We start from the raw sequence: 13,922 nt of genomic DNA, 5'->3' as shown, positions 1-13,922 counted from the left end.
ACATATACATTCAATCTCAATAGTCAGCAGGAGCTTGGGGTCCCAAATGAGTCATTATGAGCAAGTCATTCATTACAGGGCAGAGTATTACTGTTCCCAATGAACCATCCATCTCTCAGTATGTACATTGGTGTGGCAGTACACAGAGGGGGTGGGGGGAGAGAGAGAGAGAGAGAGAGAGACAAAAACAACTAGAAATGCACTCAGAGTGCAGCCTCCGCCGAGGAGTGTAGTTTGGAGTTTGGGTTCCTACAAGTTTCTTCAAGTAAAATTCAAGGCTTTTTCAAGGCTGTTAAAGACCATTTATAAAGAAATTCAAGACCTATAATCACAGTTCACCAGTATTCACCGGCAAAGAAAAATCTTAAAGTTGTGTTTACTTCTCAAGACAAATCTAAAGGACGATGAATAGTGTAATCTCATATTGTGTCACAGTACTGAGTAGGACTACTCGCCGAACACCACAATACAAAAATCATGTAACGTTCAGCAGACTATCAATCAATCAACCAAAATGATGTAAAGAGAGTTTTTCCACCTCTAATCAACTGGATAGGAAATTAATCCATATTCTGCAAGTTGTGGTTCATGATTACAAATCCAACCACCAACTATTCCATAATTTCACTATGACAGATTTATTTGTAAAAAAGACTTTCCTTTACTGCCAGCCGAACAAGTTTACTTCAGAGATATGTGGGATAGCGTGCATGTGTGGGATAGCGGTTACGCCTACACACAGCTCCGGTAGTGCCACAACTATTTATTAGACTGCCTGCCAGTACATTAATATTTACCAAAATAATGGTGTTGCGAGTAAGAAAATAATAAAATAATGACGGAAAAGGTATTAAAAATAATGAGAATTTCAGTATGAACAACTCAAATTTTGTGCACAAATTTTATGACCTAGACCTACACATCAAAATTCAAGGCTTTTCCAGGCTTTTTAAGGTATTATTTCCAAATTCTGGAATTTAATGTTTTTAAGACTTTTTAAGACCTCGCGGGAACCCTGAGTTAGAAACTGGAATGGCAACGTTCACCTTGTCCCGCAGTTCAATTTGCGGTCACTAGGGATGTCTAGATTTGTACGCTAGCAATGGTGAAGAATCTTTAAAAACGACTTGGTTCCAGTTCCTGATCTGGAAAAACCACCAAAATGTTATCACTTGTTCTTTGGTCATTTCGAACAATTTCCAACTCCACAAAGTTTCAGCCAAATCTGATCACAAGTTCTTGGCAAAGAAAAACGTTTTTGACAAACCAACGCGACTGAAAACATAACCTTCTTGGAGGAGGTAAAAAGACAGAGACAGAGAGGAAAGAGAAAGACAAGGAGAAAGACGTGCACAAACGGAGAAAGATAAATGGATTGCAAAATCAAATTGAATGTAAATGCATGTCACTCACTTGTCCTGCCAGTAGGCTTCGTCCTGCAGGCCGGTATGTTTGAGCAGAACAGCCAAGCTGCACCTGCACGCCGTCTCCAGCAGGGAGTCTCCTGGAGGACCACCGTTATCCCAGTCTGCACCAGGGCAAACAAATAAACAAGCAGTTAGGGGTGGGCGATATGGCCAAAAATGTATACCTCGGTATAATTTTAGTCACGGTATATATCACGGTATATATCACGGTATTGTACATTTGTTTAAAATTGAAGCATTGCAAAATGACAAAAAAAACACATTTTTTTAACCTTTGCATTTGATTTTTGGAAATGACACAATGTCCTTTCATATATGTGTGAATTCTTGCCATTACATTTTTTAAAAACAAGCAAAAACTAGCCTATGTAAAATGCATTTTGCAATGCAATGCTACGCTACCCAATAGAACACTGTCAATTTCACCAAGTGTCGAAGGGGTTAAACTACGGTAGAGGGGGAAAGGGGAGGGGTGTCAAACTGAACACATTGAGAGTAAATACAACTGAACGTGGATTGTATTACTACGTCGTTCATTGCACCTTTTTTCTATTTCTGGAGTTGTTTATGGTAATTTTGAAATGTGTGCTTGCATCTGTGATTATGCCAAGCATAATGGTTTAAGCTGTCATTGTTAAATTTAAGAAAAACGAACTTTCACATGAGGCAGTTAGCAATGCATTGCAGAACTAATGCATTTGAATGGCAATGGCAGCTTTCACTGCACCAGCGGTTAGCGTGCTAACGTTAGCGAAATCGCTAATGCCACATTTTAAACAGTGAACAGTCATTTTAGTTGCTAACACCCAGTCAGATATCATGAATGATATTATCTCAACTGGAAACAGTAACATACAGCTGTTACGGCTGGCGCAATGTGTTAAATGTAAGGCAACCAATGTTAGCACATTAAGCACATTTATTTTGTCTGACACCAGTATAGACATGAATGACTTGGACTGTTAGCTAGTTAGCTTGCATTTCGTGCCCAGTAAATTGTGGAGTCCAGAATCGAAATGTGTTGCCATCACATACCATTTCAAACAATAGTTCACTACACTAACCATACATTTTACACTTGAAGCTTATTCAAAGGAAATGATTGTGCTGTTTCTCTACAACCACATTGCTACAACTTGAGGCAGTCAGTCGGGTGGATGTTCAAAACGTTGTCTATACTGCCATCTGCAGGATGCAATGCGCTATATCACGGTAGAACGGTATGGCCAAAATCCATACCTTGGTGGAAAAAATACCTTTTACGATAGTATACCGTCCATACCGCCCACCCCTACAAACAGTCATGTGATCCAAGTTGTCACTACAGTCTATATGGTCTATGCCCCCTGGGGCTGCACAGTCAGAGGTCAAACTTTTGGCCTTTTCTTTGTCCACGAGTGTGTTAACACCGGTGATTTCACCCCTTAGCTCATCTACCTAGCTAGGGAGTTGATATGTTCAGGGTCAGCTGGTTCAAGTTTTAATCAATATCTAGCAGGGAATCTGTGAACACAGTCTTCTACTTCATGGTAGCACTAAAAACAGCAAAGTTGAAGGCAACTGGACTTCTAAAGCTTGGTGTGAAATGACATGTCTTGGACAGTGCACACCCAGGATATTCAAATACCAAACAAACAGGTCCTACTGCTACTGCATCTGATCAGGCGTGTGCAAACCTGAACATGTAACCTGGGTCATCTCTCTCTCTCTCTCTCTCTCTCATCTATGTATGATGAACCCTCTGCTACTGCAACTAATCAATACAGGCCTGGTAACCAAACAAGTGAACTGGGCACGGTCTCTCTAGTCAGGTCTTACCATACCCTCATACTAATTTTGTATATGTGAATTTAGTGGAAGCTTATGGATGTCTAGGCCACCCTTATCTCCCTCTCTCCTTTCATTTCTCTCTCTCCATCTCTGTCTGCCTCTCAAATAGGTGAGCAGGTACATACGTCTCTCTCTCTCTCTGCATGACTCTGATTCTATGACTCATCTCTACTGATGGCGTTCTCCTTCCCCTTCCAGGAGCTAATCAGGCATGTGCACACATGATTGAGGCAAGTTGGGCTCTCTCTCTCTCTCTCTCTCTCTCTCTCTCTCTCTCTCTCTCTCTCTCTCTCTCTCTCTCTCTCTCTCTCTCTCTCTCTCTCTCTCTCTCTCTCTCTCTCTCTCTCTCTCTCTCTCTCTCTCTCTCTCTCTCTCCCTCCCTCCCTCCCTCCCTCCACCCCCCTCTCTCCCTCCCTCCCTACCTCTCCTCACCTCTGCTGGTGGCATACTCCTTCATCTCCCTCTCTCCCTCCCTCCCTCCCTCCCTCTCCTCACCTCTGCTGGTGGCATACTCCTTCATCTTCCTCCAGAGGCTGCTTGCGGGCTCTCGGCTGGAGCCCAGTGCCAGCTCCACCAGCATGGTGCCTTCCTCGCTCAGGCCCAGGTCTGCAAGCCGGGCATCCGGGCAGCCCAGCAACACCGCCTCAGTCAGCCAGCCCGTCGCAAAGTCTGGTGAAGTCGGCAAGAAAATAGCAAAGTCATCATCACATTGTCTAGAATAAAAGAAAATAGCAAAGTAATCATCATAGTAATGTCATCATCACATTGTCTAGAAAGGGATAAACCAGACACATTGATTTCGTTTGGGATGGAAAGAAAAGGAACTCTGCTTCCATTACTAGAGCCGGGCTTAACACATCAATCAATGAAATTGTGCTGACAATGTATGCGCTGTGAAACCGATTTCTCATAAAACCCTGCAGACGTGTAAATGAAGAATTTAATTGCAAAATGACGGAAGCGCATTTTTTTTACTTTTGCATTTTACTATTGGAAATGACTGATCAGATGTCCTATCATCAGTGTGAATTCTTTCCATTAAACTATTTTGAGAACATACTTTTTAAGCCAATAGAAATTGCATTTTGCTATACAATACAATGCCCAATACAAAAATGCCAATTTCCTAAATGTTCCAAAATGGATATGCCATTTTTCAAAGAAGCTCTTCAAGTATTCTACTGCATGAAGGCCACTTTAAAAATCTGTAGTAAAATTTGACAAAGCAAATACAGAAAATATCTGCTCAATTGATTTGTAAACTGTTTATTAGTTTATAAGTAGTTAACAACTAATTAATCACCTATAGATTGAGATGCTGCTTTGCTTAGATGCTGACTCACAGGGTCAAGGCACCAGTCACCACCTGTGCAAAACTATTCCATGCTGATTACATAATCAGCGTGATTTGGTCCAGACCTACTTCAAAAGGCATAGAAAGCCTTCCACATCACCAAACCAAGCAGGAGCTTCACTTGATTGGCTCTTCCACAGTGCATGCACAACATGCAAGCTCATCAGCAGACCTTGAGACTTACAGCATTGTAAAAACCAAGTGTTTTACTATACTGTCTATGGGGGTGGTCTCTCAGTTTATATATTCAGTGGAGCTCCAACGTTACCTAGCTGCTCAAAGTCCATCTCTAAGCCGTTCCTCAGCAGAGGGTTGCACAGCCAGAACTCTGCCGTCTTCTCCTGGATGGAAGGGGGCGGACCCTGTAGCATGCCCCCCAGACACCGTCCAATGGCCAGCGCCACTGCCCTCTCGAGGTCCAATAGCCACATCCAATCCTCCGGCTCAATCCCTGTGGCACATCCTGCTCCCTCAGTCACATCTGCAAATCAGGTGAGCAGAACATCATGAGAGTGTTGCTTCAACATCGTAACTCACAAAGGGTATTGACATTTTTTATTTATTTATTTATTTTTTATTTTATTTTTTGGGGGGGGGGTTAATTGCCTTTATTTGATAGGATAGGACAGTGTGAGATGGTGACAGTAATCAAACCCGGGTCCCAAATGTAACACTAGGGTGCCTTTGTCGTTTGGGCGAAGGCCAAGGCCTTCCTTGACTATTGTGAGGAAGGCAGCTGTGTCTGAGCAAACAAGATGCTGTTAAAATTGATACAGTCAGATAGATCTGGGCGTCTGACTTTCTAAGAAACCTCCTCCGGTCGTTCAGTTCAACGGCATGTCTTCACCAGTTACTGGTTTAAAGCCAAAGTCTACAAGGCTGTAACCTACTTTCTATCTGAATGGATCACCTAATGCACTGTTCTCTCTAAATAAAACATTGAGTAATCAGACTGGTAGTGCCTGCTTTTGAAGCCTGTGCTAACCCTCCTCCCACTCTCTGACATCAACTGGGAAGAACAATTTATGGATATGACACTGGGAAAATGTTTGCAAGTGAGCTTTAAATGTGTATACTTGTATAAAATTGTGTGCATTTGTATGTATGCATGCGTGTGCTTTTGGGGGTCTCTTGCATGCATACATGTGAACATTGTACCTTCATATGTGTATCTACTGGGAGTTCACATTCACATGTATGATTGATATTAGTTTTTTTGTTTGTTTTATTAAATATTTTTTAAGGGTCTTTTTTTAATGGCGAGTGCCCTACCAGTTGGCCATGGCAGGACCATGATTAATATTTTTCATTATTTGGACAGGACAGTGAGTGTGTGTGATAGGAAAAGAGAGAGAGGGGAAGGATCAGGAAATAACTTCAGGTTGGACTCGAACCCGCGCCCGTGTTAGCCCACATGTGTGCTTGTAAATGGTGGCTCACTAGGAGAGTTTCCCACCAATTTAGAGGATTAGCCGTCATGAGTTTCAAAATGTGGCATTATATATGCATTTTTAAATGGAAAATCACGAATCCCCATTCATCAGGATAAAAAACTGTGTACGCATTATACATGTACTTTATTGTATGGTCGTCCTGCAGGAATTTGTGGGTTCATGAAAACCACATGTGTGTGCAGTGTACACAGGCCGCTGCTCACCGGGAGAGTTGCCCTCCAGCTCCAGGTCCTCCAGCGTGCCGGTGGCGGGCAGGAAGCAGTTGAGCTCGTTGAGGTGCTCCAGCAGGGAGAGCAGGTGGGGCAGCAGCGGCCGCACCACGCCCAGCGGCAGCAGCAGCAGCGAGTACATCACCTGGCACAGCAGGCTCCCCGCCACCGAGCCACACAGCACCGCTGCACCGCACACAGCATCGCAACCACGGGTAGGGTAGGGTAGAGTATGGTAGAGTAGGGTAGCACAGCACGGCACCACAGCAACCACAGTAGGGTAGGGCAGCGCAGCACGACACCACAGCAACCACAGTAGGGTAGGGCAGCGCAGCACAACACCACAGCAACCACAGTAGGGTAGGGCAGCGCAGCACGACACCACAGCAACCACAGTAGGGTAGGGCATCGCAGCACCACGGAGACACCACAGGGGAGAGGAAGGTGGAAAGAAGAGAAGAAAGGGTGGAGAGAGGAGACAGGAGAGAGGAGAGAGGGTGGAGAGAGGAGAGAGGGTGGAGAGAGATGTGAGGAGAGAGGGTTGAGAGGAGAGAGATGTGAGGAGAGAGGGTTGAGAGGAGAGCGATGAGAGGAGAGAGGGTGAAGAGAGGAGGAAGAGTGGAGGGATGAAAGGAGAGAGGGAGGAGAGAGGAGTGAGGGTGGATATAGAGAGTATGAGAAATAATTATAGACAAAAGAAGAGAAGAGGGAGAGAAGGAGACAGAAGGTGGAACGTGAGAAAAAAGGAGGACAGAGGCAGACAAAGAACAGATAGAGACGATGAATGGAAAGAAGAAGAGGTTGAGGAGAGGTGAAGAGACAAGTAGAAGAGACAAGAAGAAGAAACAAAAAATGATTAATATAGTAGGCAAACAGTTGAATGACACTGAGAAGGAGAAACTGAATGCGACAAAAATAGCACACCAAATTGAAATTGAATTGCCTGGAATGACACTGAGACTGAATGCTGAGTCATGTATTGTAACTTGCTAACGGCAATAAAGGCTGCAGGTATGCAGTATGTACAGTACTACTGCAGCGGTTCCCAACCTGGAGGGGTCGAGACCCCCAGGGGACAGGTGGGAGTGGGGTGGGGGGTTGCAGACGGAGGGGACTTTGCATTAAAAATGGGAAACACACAGGTTACCAGTTACCATAATTCCATAAATTGGTCAATAACAGTAATCATTTGTATGGTTAATAAACACATTTACATTTCATATGAAGGCCAAATTAAAATTCTAACAACATTGATGAACAAAATTGCGTAAATATCCTCCTTATGTCCAAAAAGGGGGTGCCAGTGGAATGAAAGTTTGGGAACCATTGACTTAGTGTGTGTGTGTGTGTGTGTGTGTGTGTGTGTGTCTGTGTGGGCGGCCAATGCACTATGGGGACGTACTGTGCAGCTTGTGGATGACGTGCTTGTCCAGGGAGCTCTCCTCCAGCAGGATGGTGGATCTCCTGAAGGTCTCGGCTGCGTAGGGCAGCAGCAGACACAAGTGCTTGTGGAGCAGAGTCACACTGCTGTCGTCCTGAGGGGAGATGGGAACAGGCATGTGCTTTTGCTTCAGCGCCAACCTCTCTCTAATATTACATGTCTACACACACACACACACATCTTATTTTTTTTAATCTGGACTGAAGATGTTCCAGAACCGACTAGAAAAACCCTGCTGTCGTCCTGAGGGGAGATGAGAACAGACACGTTGTTCTGGTTCACCACAGTGAATTTCTCTGCAAAAGCTCAACTTCTAGTCAAGTTCATTTCATGGAAACCAGCAAGTAAAAACATTTGCTTGGTGGAAATGAGGTGCTTAATGTGGGTTATGAAAGCAGACATGTTTCTCTGCATGACATTCTCTATTCTGTATGCTATTGGACAACATTTAGAGAGCCAGGTTCCTGAACTAGGCTAGCAAAAACAAATAGTCTCCAAGTGAAATATGCTTGGTATGTGCTGTAGGAGCAGACGTGTTTTTCATTCTCACTTTTTCATTCAAGTTCTACTAAGGTCTTCACTGCTTTTTTACTTGCAAAAAAACCCACACATTTGTGGGCAGATGTGTGTTCATTCTTTATGTTTCTCAACCAAGCTCTGCTGTGTATAATGTATTTGAATTACATTCATTTGAATTACATCATCATCTTCATTCTATTCCCTGCAACTCATTCCCTGACCAGGTATTACATTGTGCAAATGCATTAAATAGAGAGAGATAAAGTACACTCTCTCTCTAACCCTCTCTACTTTTGCACTGCTACCCAAACATGGGTAAAGTATGTTAAGCATGTGTTATGGCATCTAAACACCCAGCTAGAAAGTTGTCATTACATGTTGCATAACAGCAGTACGTTCTAAGGATGTTTATGGATAGCAAAATGTATACAAGCTCCAGCTCCTGCTCCATGAAGGTTCAGAACTGACTTTAACTTTGGGTTAAAAACAATTACATAACCTTCTGTGATGTGAAATGAGGCCATTCAAAGTCATGCTGCTTTTCCTTTACGCTTAGCAGGTGCTTTTATTCGCAAAAGACCTAAAAAGTCACTTAAAGTGGCATGCAGGCACTTCATGAAAGGCATAGTCATGTGCAAAGGCCGCTATAAACGCGAGCCGTTCCCCGTTAAGCGGGGATCCGAATGCAGCTGGTGCAGGAACGGGACCCAGTTATCTTTCGGCCAGCCTGAAAACAGCATGTGTAGGGTTGGCTTGCAAAATGGTGGGGACCTTCATGTGGCTATATTTTCATTTTATCAAAAGGCTCCTCTCAAAAGTGGTATGGACACACCAAAACCTTCACCCATGTGTGATATGGTACAGTCCCTGGAGCACTGTGGGGGTCTGGTGGCTTGATAAAGGCATCGGATACCTGCTGATCGCACATTCACACCTGGGACCCTGCCATCCAAAGACTACAGTCAATCCCTGACAAATTAGTAGTTATCATGATAGTGTCAAAACAAAGTCCGTTTTGAGGTGAAAGCAACAACCGGTTTTCCATAGAAAACAGTGGCGTGTACGTTTATGTCTATGCCACCGGATGCTACTTGTCCTGCTCCTGCAAATGGATTCACTCAACATCATGTGTAAAAAGGTTGATTGAGCCGCAGCTGCCTGTGATGTAAAGAAAATATCATGGTGATGGTCATGAGCCCTACCTCGGTGTTGGTGTAGATGAAACAGTGGGCCAGCAGGTGTTTGTGCAGGGCAGACAGGAGGTGGTGGAAGTGGGAGGGGGGCTCCGTCTGCCTCTTGGCCTGGCTCGCACGCTGCTTATCGCTGTTCTTCTCCAGCTCCCCGAAGGCACGCTCCTGCACCACACACCACAAAAGAAAACATTTCATTCATTCATTACAAAAAAACATAAAAGCGTTAAGCAGCTGGTGGTTTGGGATATAGAGGGGGAAGGCATTCTAGATTGCGGTGGCACTACCAAGCCAATCTCAAGGACGAAATTTGCTCACAATACAGTCGCAAGCAAAGAGCTCAACACCTGATGTGGGGGATGGAGGTCAAGATGGCCCCACCACAATCCAAGGACCAAGCTTTCAAGTCCAATTACACACACAGAAGAAACACGCACGCACGCACACGCACACACACGCACGCACACACACAGATTCCCAAACGTATTTCCCCTGCTGCATTAACAATGACGGTTACAACGTCCACACGACCACACACAAACAAACACACATGCACACGCACGGACACACAGACACAGACACACAGACACACACCGTGTAGAATCCGATGCTGAGCAGGAGGGTCTTGAGCAGCACCTCTGCCAGGTGCAGCTGGTCGGGGGAGTTGGCACTGGGCAGGAGCTGGTCTGGGGAGTGGGGGGCCGGGGGCAGCCCGGCGTTCAGCTCCCCGGGAGAGCTGTAGCCCAGCAGGGAGGCCACGTGGGACTGCTCCTGTAGGCTGTTCAGCACCATGTCCAACTGCAGACGCTGTCGAGTGAAGAGAAGGGAGAGAGAGAATGGTAGAACCTTGAAGCAACATTAAATATAGACACTTCTGCTGACGGGAGAACAGAATCATGCTGGAATCTTGAAGTAGGATTACGTGGTTTGCGCAGTGCCCGTGGCATGCCTGTCTCAAAATCTACATGCTGTTTAACTAAGCTCGCTGTGAGAAAGTTTTTCAACACAGAATGCCAGCAGTTGATAAAAATGTGAATATGTATCTGGCGGTATGTAAAGCAAAATTATCGTATGAGAGGTGTTTGCCACGACGGGTTGTTCTGGTCGCTCTGTCAAAAGCTACATTTGGGGTTCTCTGACAGCGAACCGCGAAGGTGGTCGCGAGAGTCATCATTCACTTACTATTGACTCAAATAAGCATCGACTGACTCGGGACAGTGATTAATTAAACTTTCAATACTACATATTGCCCCTCTAAAGGAGGACTAATTACAGACACTATTAATGGGATAGCAGATTGCTAGAACCTTAAAAGCAACATGAGATACCGACACTGCTTATGGGAGGGAAAAAAGCTAGATCCTTGAAGGAGCCCTAATTACAGACACTGCTAATTGTGGAAAAGAACGCTTGATACACGGATCCATTGACTTTCACTAGCTTAGCGACATACTCCCTCTTTTAACTTGTCTTAAAGCAAGACAACGCTTAACATGAAAAATAAGACACTTTACCACCTTTATAAACCCCAGCCAACGATTTGAACTGTATTAAGCCCCAAAATAGTGGCATACCCCTTTAACCTTGGTACTCCAAGAAGTAGTCCACTTGCTTACAGCTAAACTGTTTGGATAGCAAGATCTGAATGAATGTACAGATACACCTTCAGACAGAGGCACTGGTCCAGGTTGAGAATAAACCACTAGATCCAGAAAAAGCAGTCAATATGAAGCATCATATGAGGCTGTCAGAAAAGGTTCTCACACACACACACACACACACACACACACACACACACACACACACACACACACACACACACACACACACACACACACACACACACACACACACTGCAGCAAATTCTCTAGTAGTCATCATCAGGCTGGGGAACGAATATAGAGAAATTGCGAAAACATGACGTCATCCTCTCATGCCAGTGCGAATGATAAATGAATCTTTGCACAACAAATTGGGGTTTGTGAAATTGACATGACGGCATTCTCTGACTCGGACCATCTGCATGTGAAAGTTATGAATAGCTCAGTGGAATGTTCCTTTCTCAGCACTGAAATCTAGATCATTGCTTAATGTTCAGTGCTGTTTCTTTTATTCGTTGATTGTGGCTGAATTTAGCCCACACCATTGGTTGCCAGATAACACAGCACACTAATTTCAAAAGCAAGTTTATTTAGTCATTTTGATAGTGAAGATATGCTGGCTCATGAAAACGTTAAAATTTTTTGCTTCAAATAAGATCTTTCTACAGGGAGTTGATGATTTCACTTAATTTTTTTTTTTTTTTTTTTTTTAAACACGATTTAATATAATTTTTTTCAGTCATTTTTTTATGAATTAGAAGATTCAAAACTAAATGCCATATTCTTTGAAACCGTAAAATCTTTCCATCTTGCTTAACAGATGAGTCAGTAGGGATGGTTCACAATGTTAAAAAAAGAAAAGGTTTTACATAACAAACGTCTTATTTCTTTGTCTTTTTTCCTCACTTATTTTCCTTTTCCTTTTACACAGCACTTAGCTGCAGAGTGCAAACAAAACCGTCTCACCTTCTCCCATGGTAGCGCTGTCAGAGTACATGCGGTTCAAACAATAACAACAACAACAACATGTACTTATATCACAGATTCTATAAGACCAGATACGCCACTGGTTGGTTTCACTGTGTATTTCCGGTTTCCGAAACGAGGTTTCAACCAATTCTTTCCTCAGACACCTGAGGCTCTCTTTGTGTGAGTACATGTATACAGATGCCAGTGTTCATCAGTACAGGTTGGACAGACCAAGAGTGCAGGTCTGCTCAAGTTCCTCACATGTTTTGGAATCTTCACTGTGTGTGTGTGTGTGTGTGTGTGTGTGTGTGTGTGTGTGTGTGTGTGTGTGTGTGTGTGTGTGTGTGTGTGTGTGTGTGTGTGTGTGTGTGTGTTTGTGTACCTGGCCTAAGAGTTAAAGAAGCTTAGCTTCTATCCATCCTTCGGAATGTTGTTGACAGTGTGCAGGTGTGAATGCACCTGAGCTGTACAAAGATTGAGGTTCCATCCATGCAATCTTCTGTGAGTGTGTGTTTGTTTGAGCATGTACAAGTGTGCTTCAGTTCTACATTTGCAATAGCATAGTGTGTGTGTGTGTGTGTGTGTGTGTGTGTGTGTGTGTGTGTGTGTGTGTGTGTGTGTGTGTGTGTGTGTGTGTGTGTGTGTGTGTGTGTGTGTGTGTGTGTGTCAGGGATGGAAATAAGCACCCGTCCACCTGCCAATTTCAGTGGTGACTGGTACATTTTTCAAACCACTGGTCACTTTGACTGGTAAAAACAGTGAGTGACTGGTAGATTTTGAAATCTACCTGCCACCATGACTAGTGGGGAAAAAACTCAAGTTCCACCCCTGGTGTGTGTGTGTGTGTGTGTGTGTGTGTGTGTGTGTGTGTGTGTGTGTGTGTGTGTGTGTGTGTGTGTGTGTGTGTGTGTGTGTGTGTGTGTGTGTGTGTGTGTGTGTGTGTGTGTCTCTATACCTGGCCTTTAGAGAGGCTCTCCCAGCTCTCTGGGCCTTGAGGTAGGAGTGAGTGTAGGAGTTCAGTTCTCTCCCTGAGGGGGGGCAGCAACAGCGACGCTCCAATGGAGAGAGTATTCATCACTGCCTGCAAGGGGGTGACAACACGGGAGTCAGGACACAAGTTACATCAGCATGTGCAGTGGAAGATGTAACAGTAGTATTATTCACAGCTGAATCACCTAGGCAAAAGCCATTTAGTAGCTGCTATTCTTTGCCTCTTTCCACCAGCTAATGAAATCGTATTATAGCACAATTAAAGGGGTATGCCACTAGTTTGGGGCTTAACAGTTAAAATCGTTAGCCAGGGTTTATTAAAGGTGGTAAAGTGTCTTATTTTTCATGTAAGCCGTTGTCTTGCTTTAAGACAAGTTAAAAGAGGGAGCATGTCGCTAAGCTAGTGAAAGTCAATGCATCCGTGTAGTATTCTACATAGTGATCCATTGACTTTCACTAGTTTAGCTACATACCCACTCTTTTAACTTGTCTTAAAGCAAGACAACAGCTTACATGAAAAATAAGACACTTTACCACCTTTATAAACCCCAGCTAACGTTTTTAACTGTATTAAGCCCCAAAATAGTGGCATACCCCTTTAAAATGCATTCTATTATGGTAACAGTGTATTGTTCAGATTTGTATTCCTTCGACCTTCATGAACATTATTGGTGAATGACTACATCGCATATCCCTACACTACTCTATACCATCATAGCTTAGGGCAAAATCCATGTTGGGATCTGGAGGCTCGTCATTACACTTTTTTCATCAATATTAATCATAAAATATTATACATTATTCAATATTCATTAAATGATGTATTATTTTAAAAGCCCTTCTAGAGACGGCATTGGAAATTAGCCTTGGCTATGTATGCAGTGATTCTTTCTGTTGGGCTTTTACAGTCTACATGATGTGCATATGTCCCTATCAAA

The 13,922-nt window shown here is 43.8% G+C and overlaps 1 protein-coding gene across 11 annotated transcripts in view; it reads right to left on the bottom strand.

Moving 5' to 3' along the window:
- Positions 1-13,922, bottom strand: part of LOC134458339 (probable E3 ubiquitin-protein ligase HERC1) — a 110,620-nt gene that overhangs the window by 68,769 nt on the left and 27,929 nt on the right. For all 11 annotated transcript variants that reach the window (XM_063210603.1, XM_063210593.1, XM_063210597.1 and 8 more), the window contains exons 13-20: positions 12,950-13,075; positions 10,019-10,231; positions 9,437-9,589; positions 7,677-7,809; positions 6,269-6,460; positions 4,880-5,092; positions 3,753-3,926; positions 1,414-1,528 (exon numbers count right to left, since the gene is read on the bottom strand). In XM_063210603.1, coding sequence (XP_063066673.1) covers positions 1,414-1,528; positions 3,753-3,926; positions 4,880-5,092; positions 6,269-6,460; positions 7,677-7,809; positions 9,437-9,589; positions 10,019-10,231; positions 12,950-13,075 — 1,319 coding nt within the window. The remainder of the gene's footprint in view (positions 1-1,413; positions 1,529-3,752; positions 3,927-4,879; positions 5,093-6,268; positions 6,461-7,676; positions 7,810-9,436; positions 9,590-10,018; positions 10,232-12,949; positions 13,076-13,922) is intronic.

This window comes from Engraulis encrasicolus, chromosome 11 (assembly GCF_034702125.1).
Source record: "Engraulis encrasicolus isolate BLACKSEA-1 chromosome 11, IST_EnEncr_1.0, whole genome shotgun sequence".
NCBI lineage: Eukaryota > Metazoa > Chordata > Actinopteri > Clupeiformes > Engraulidae > Engraulis > Engraulis encrasicolus.
Note: the sequence above shows the minus strand (reverse complement) of the source record. Positions and strands in the feature narration are given on the sequence as shown.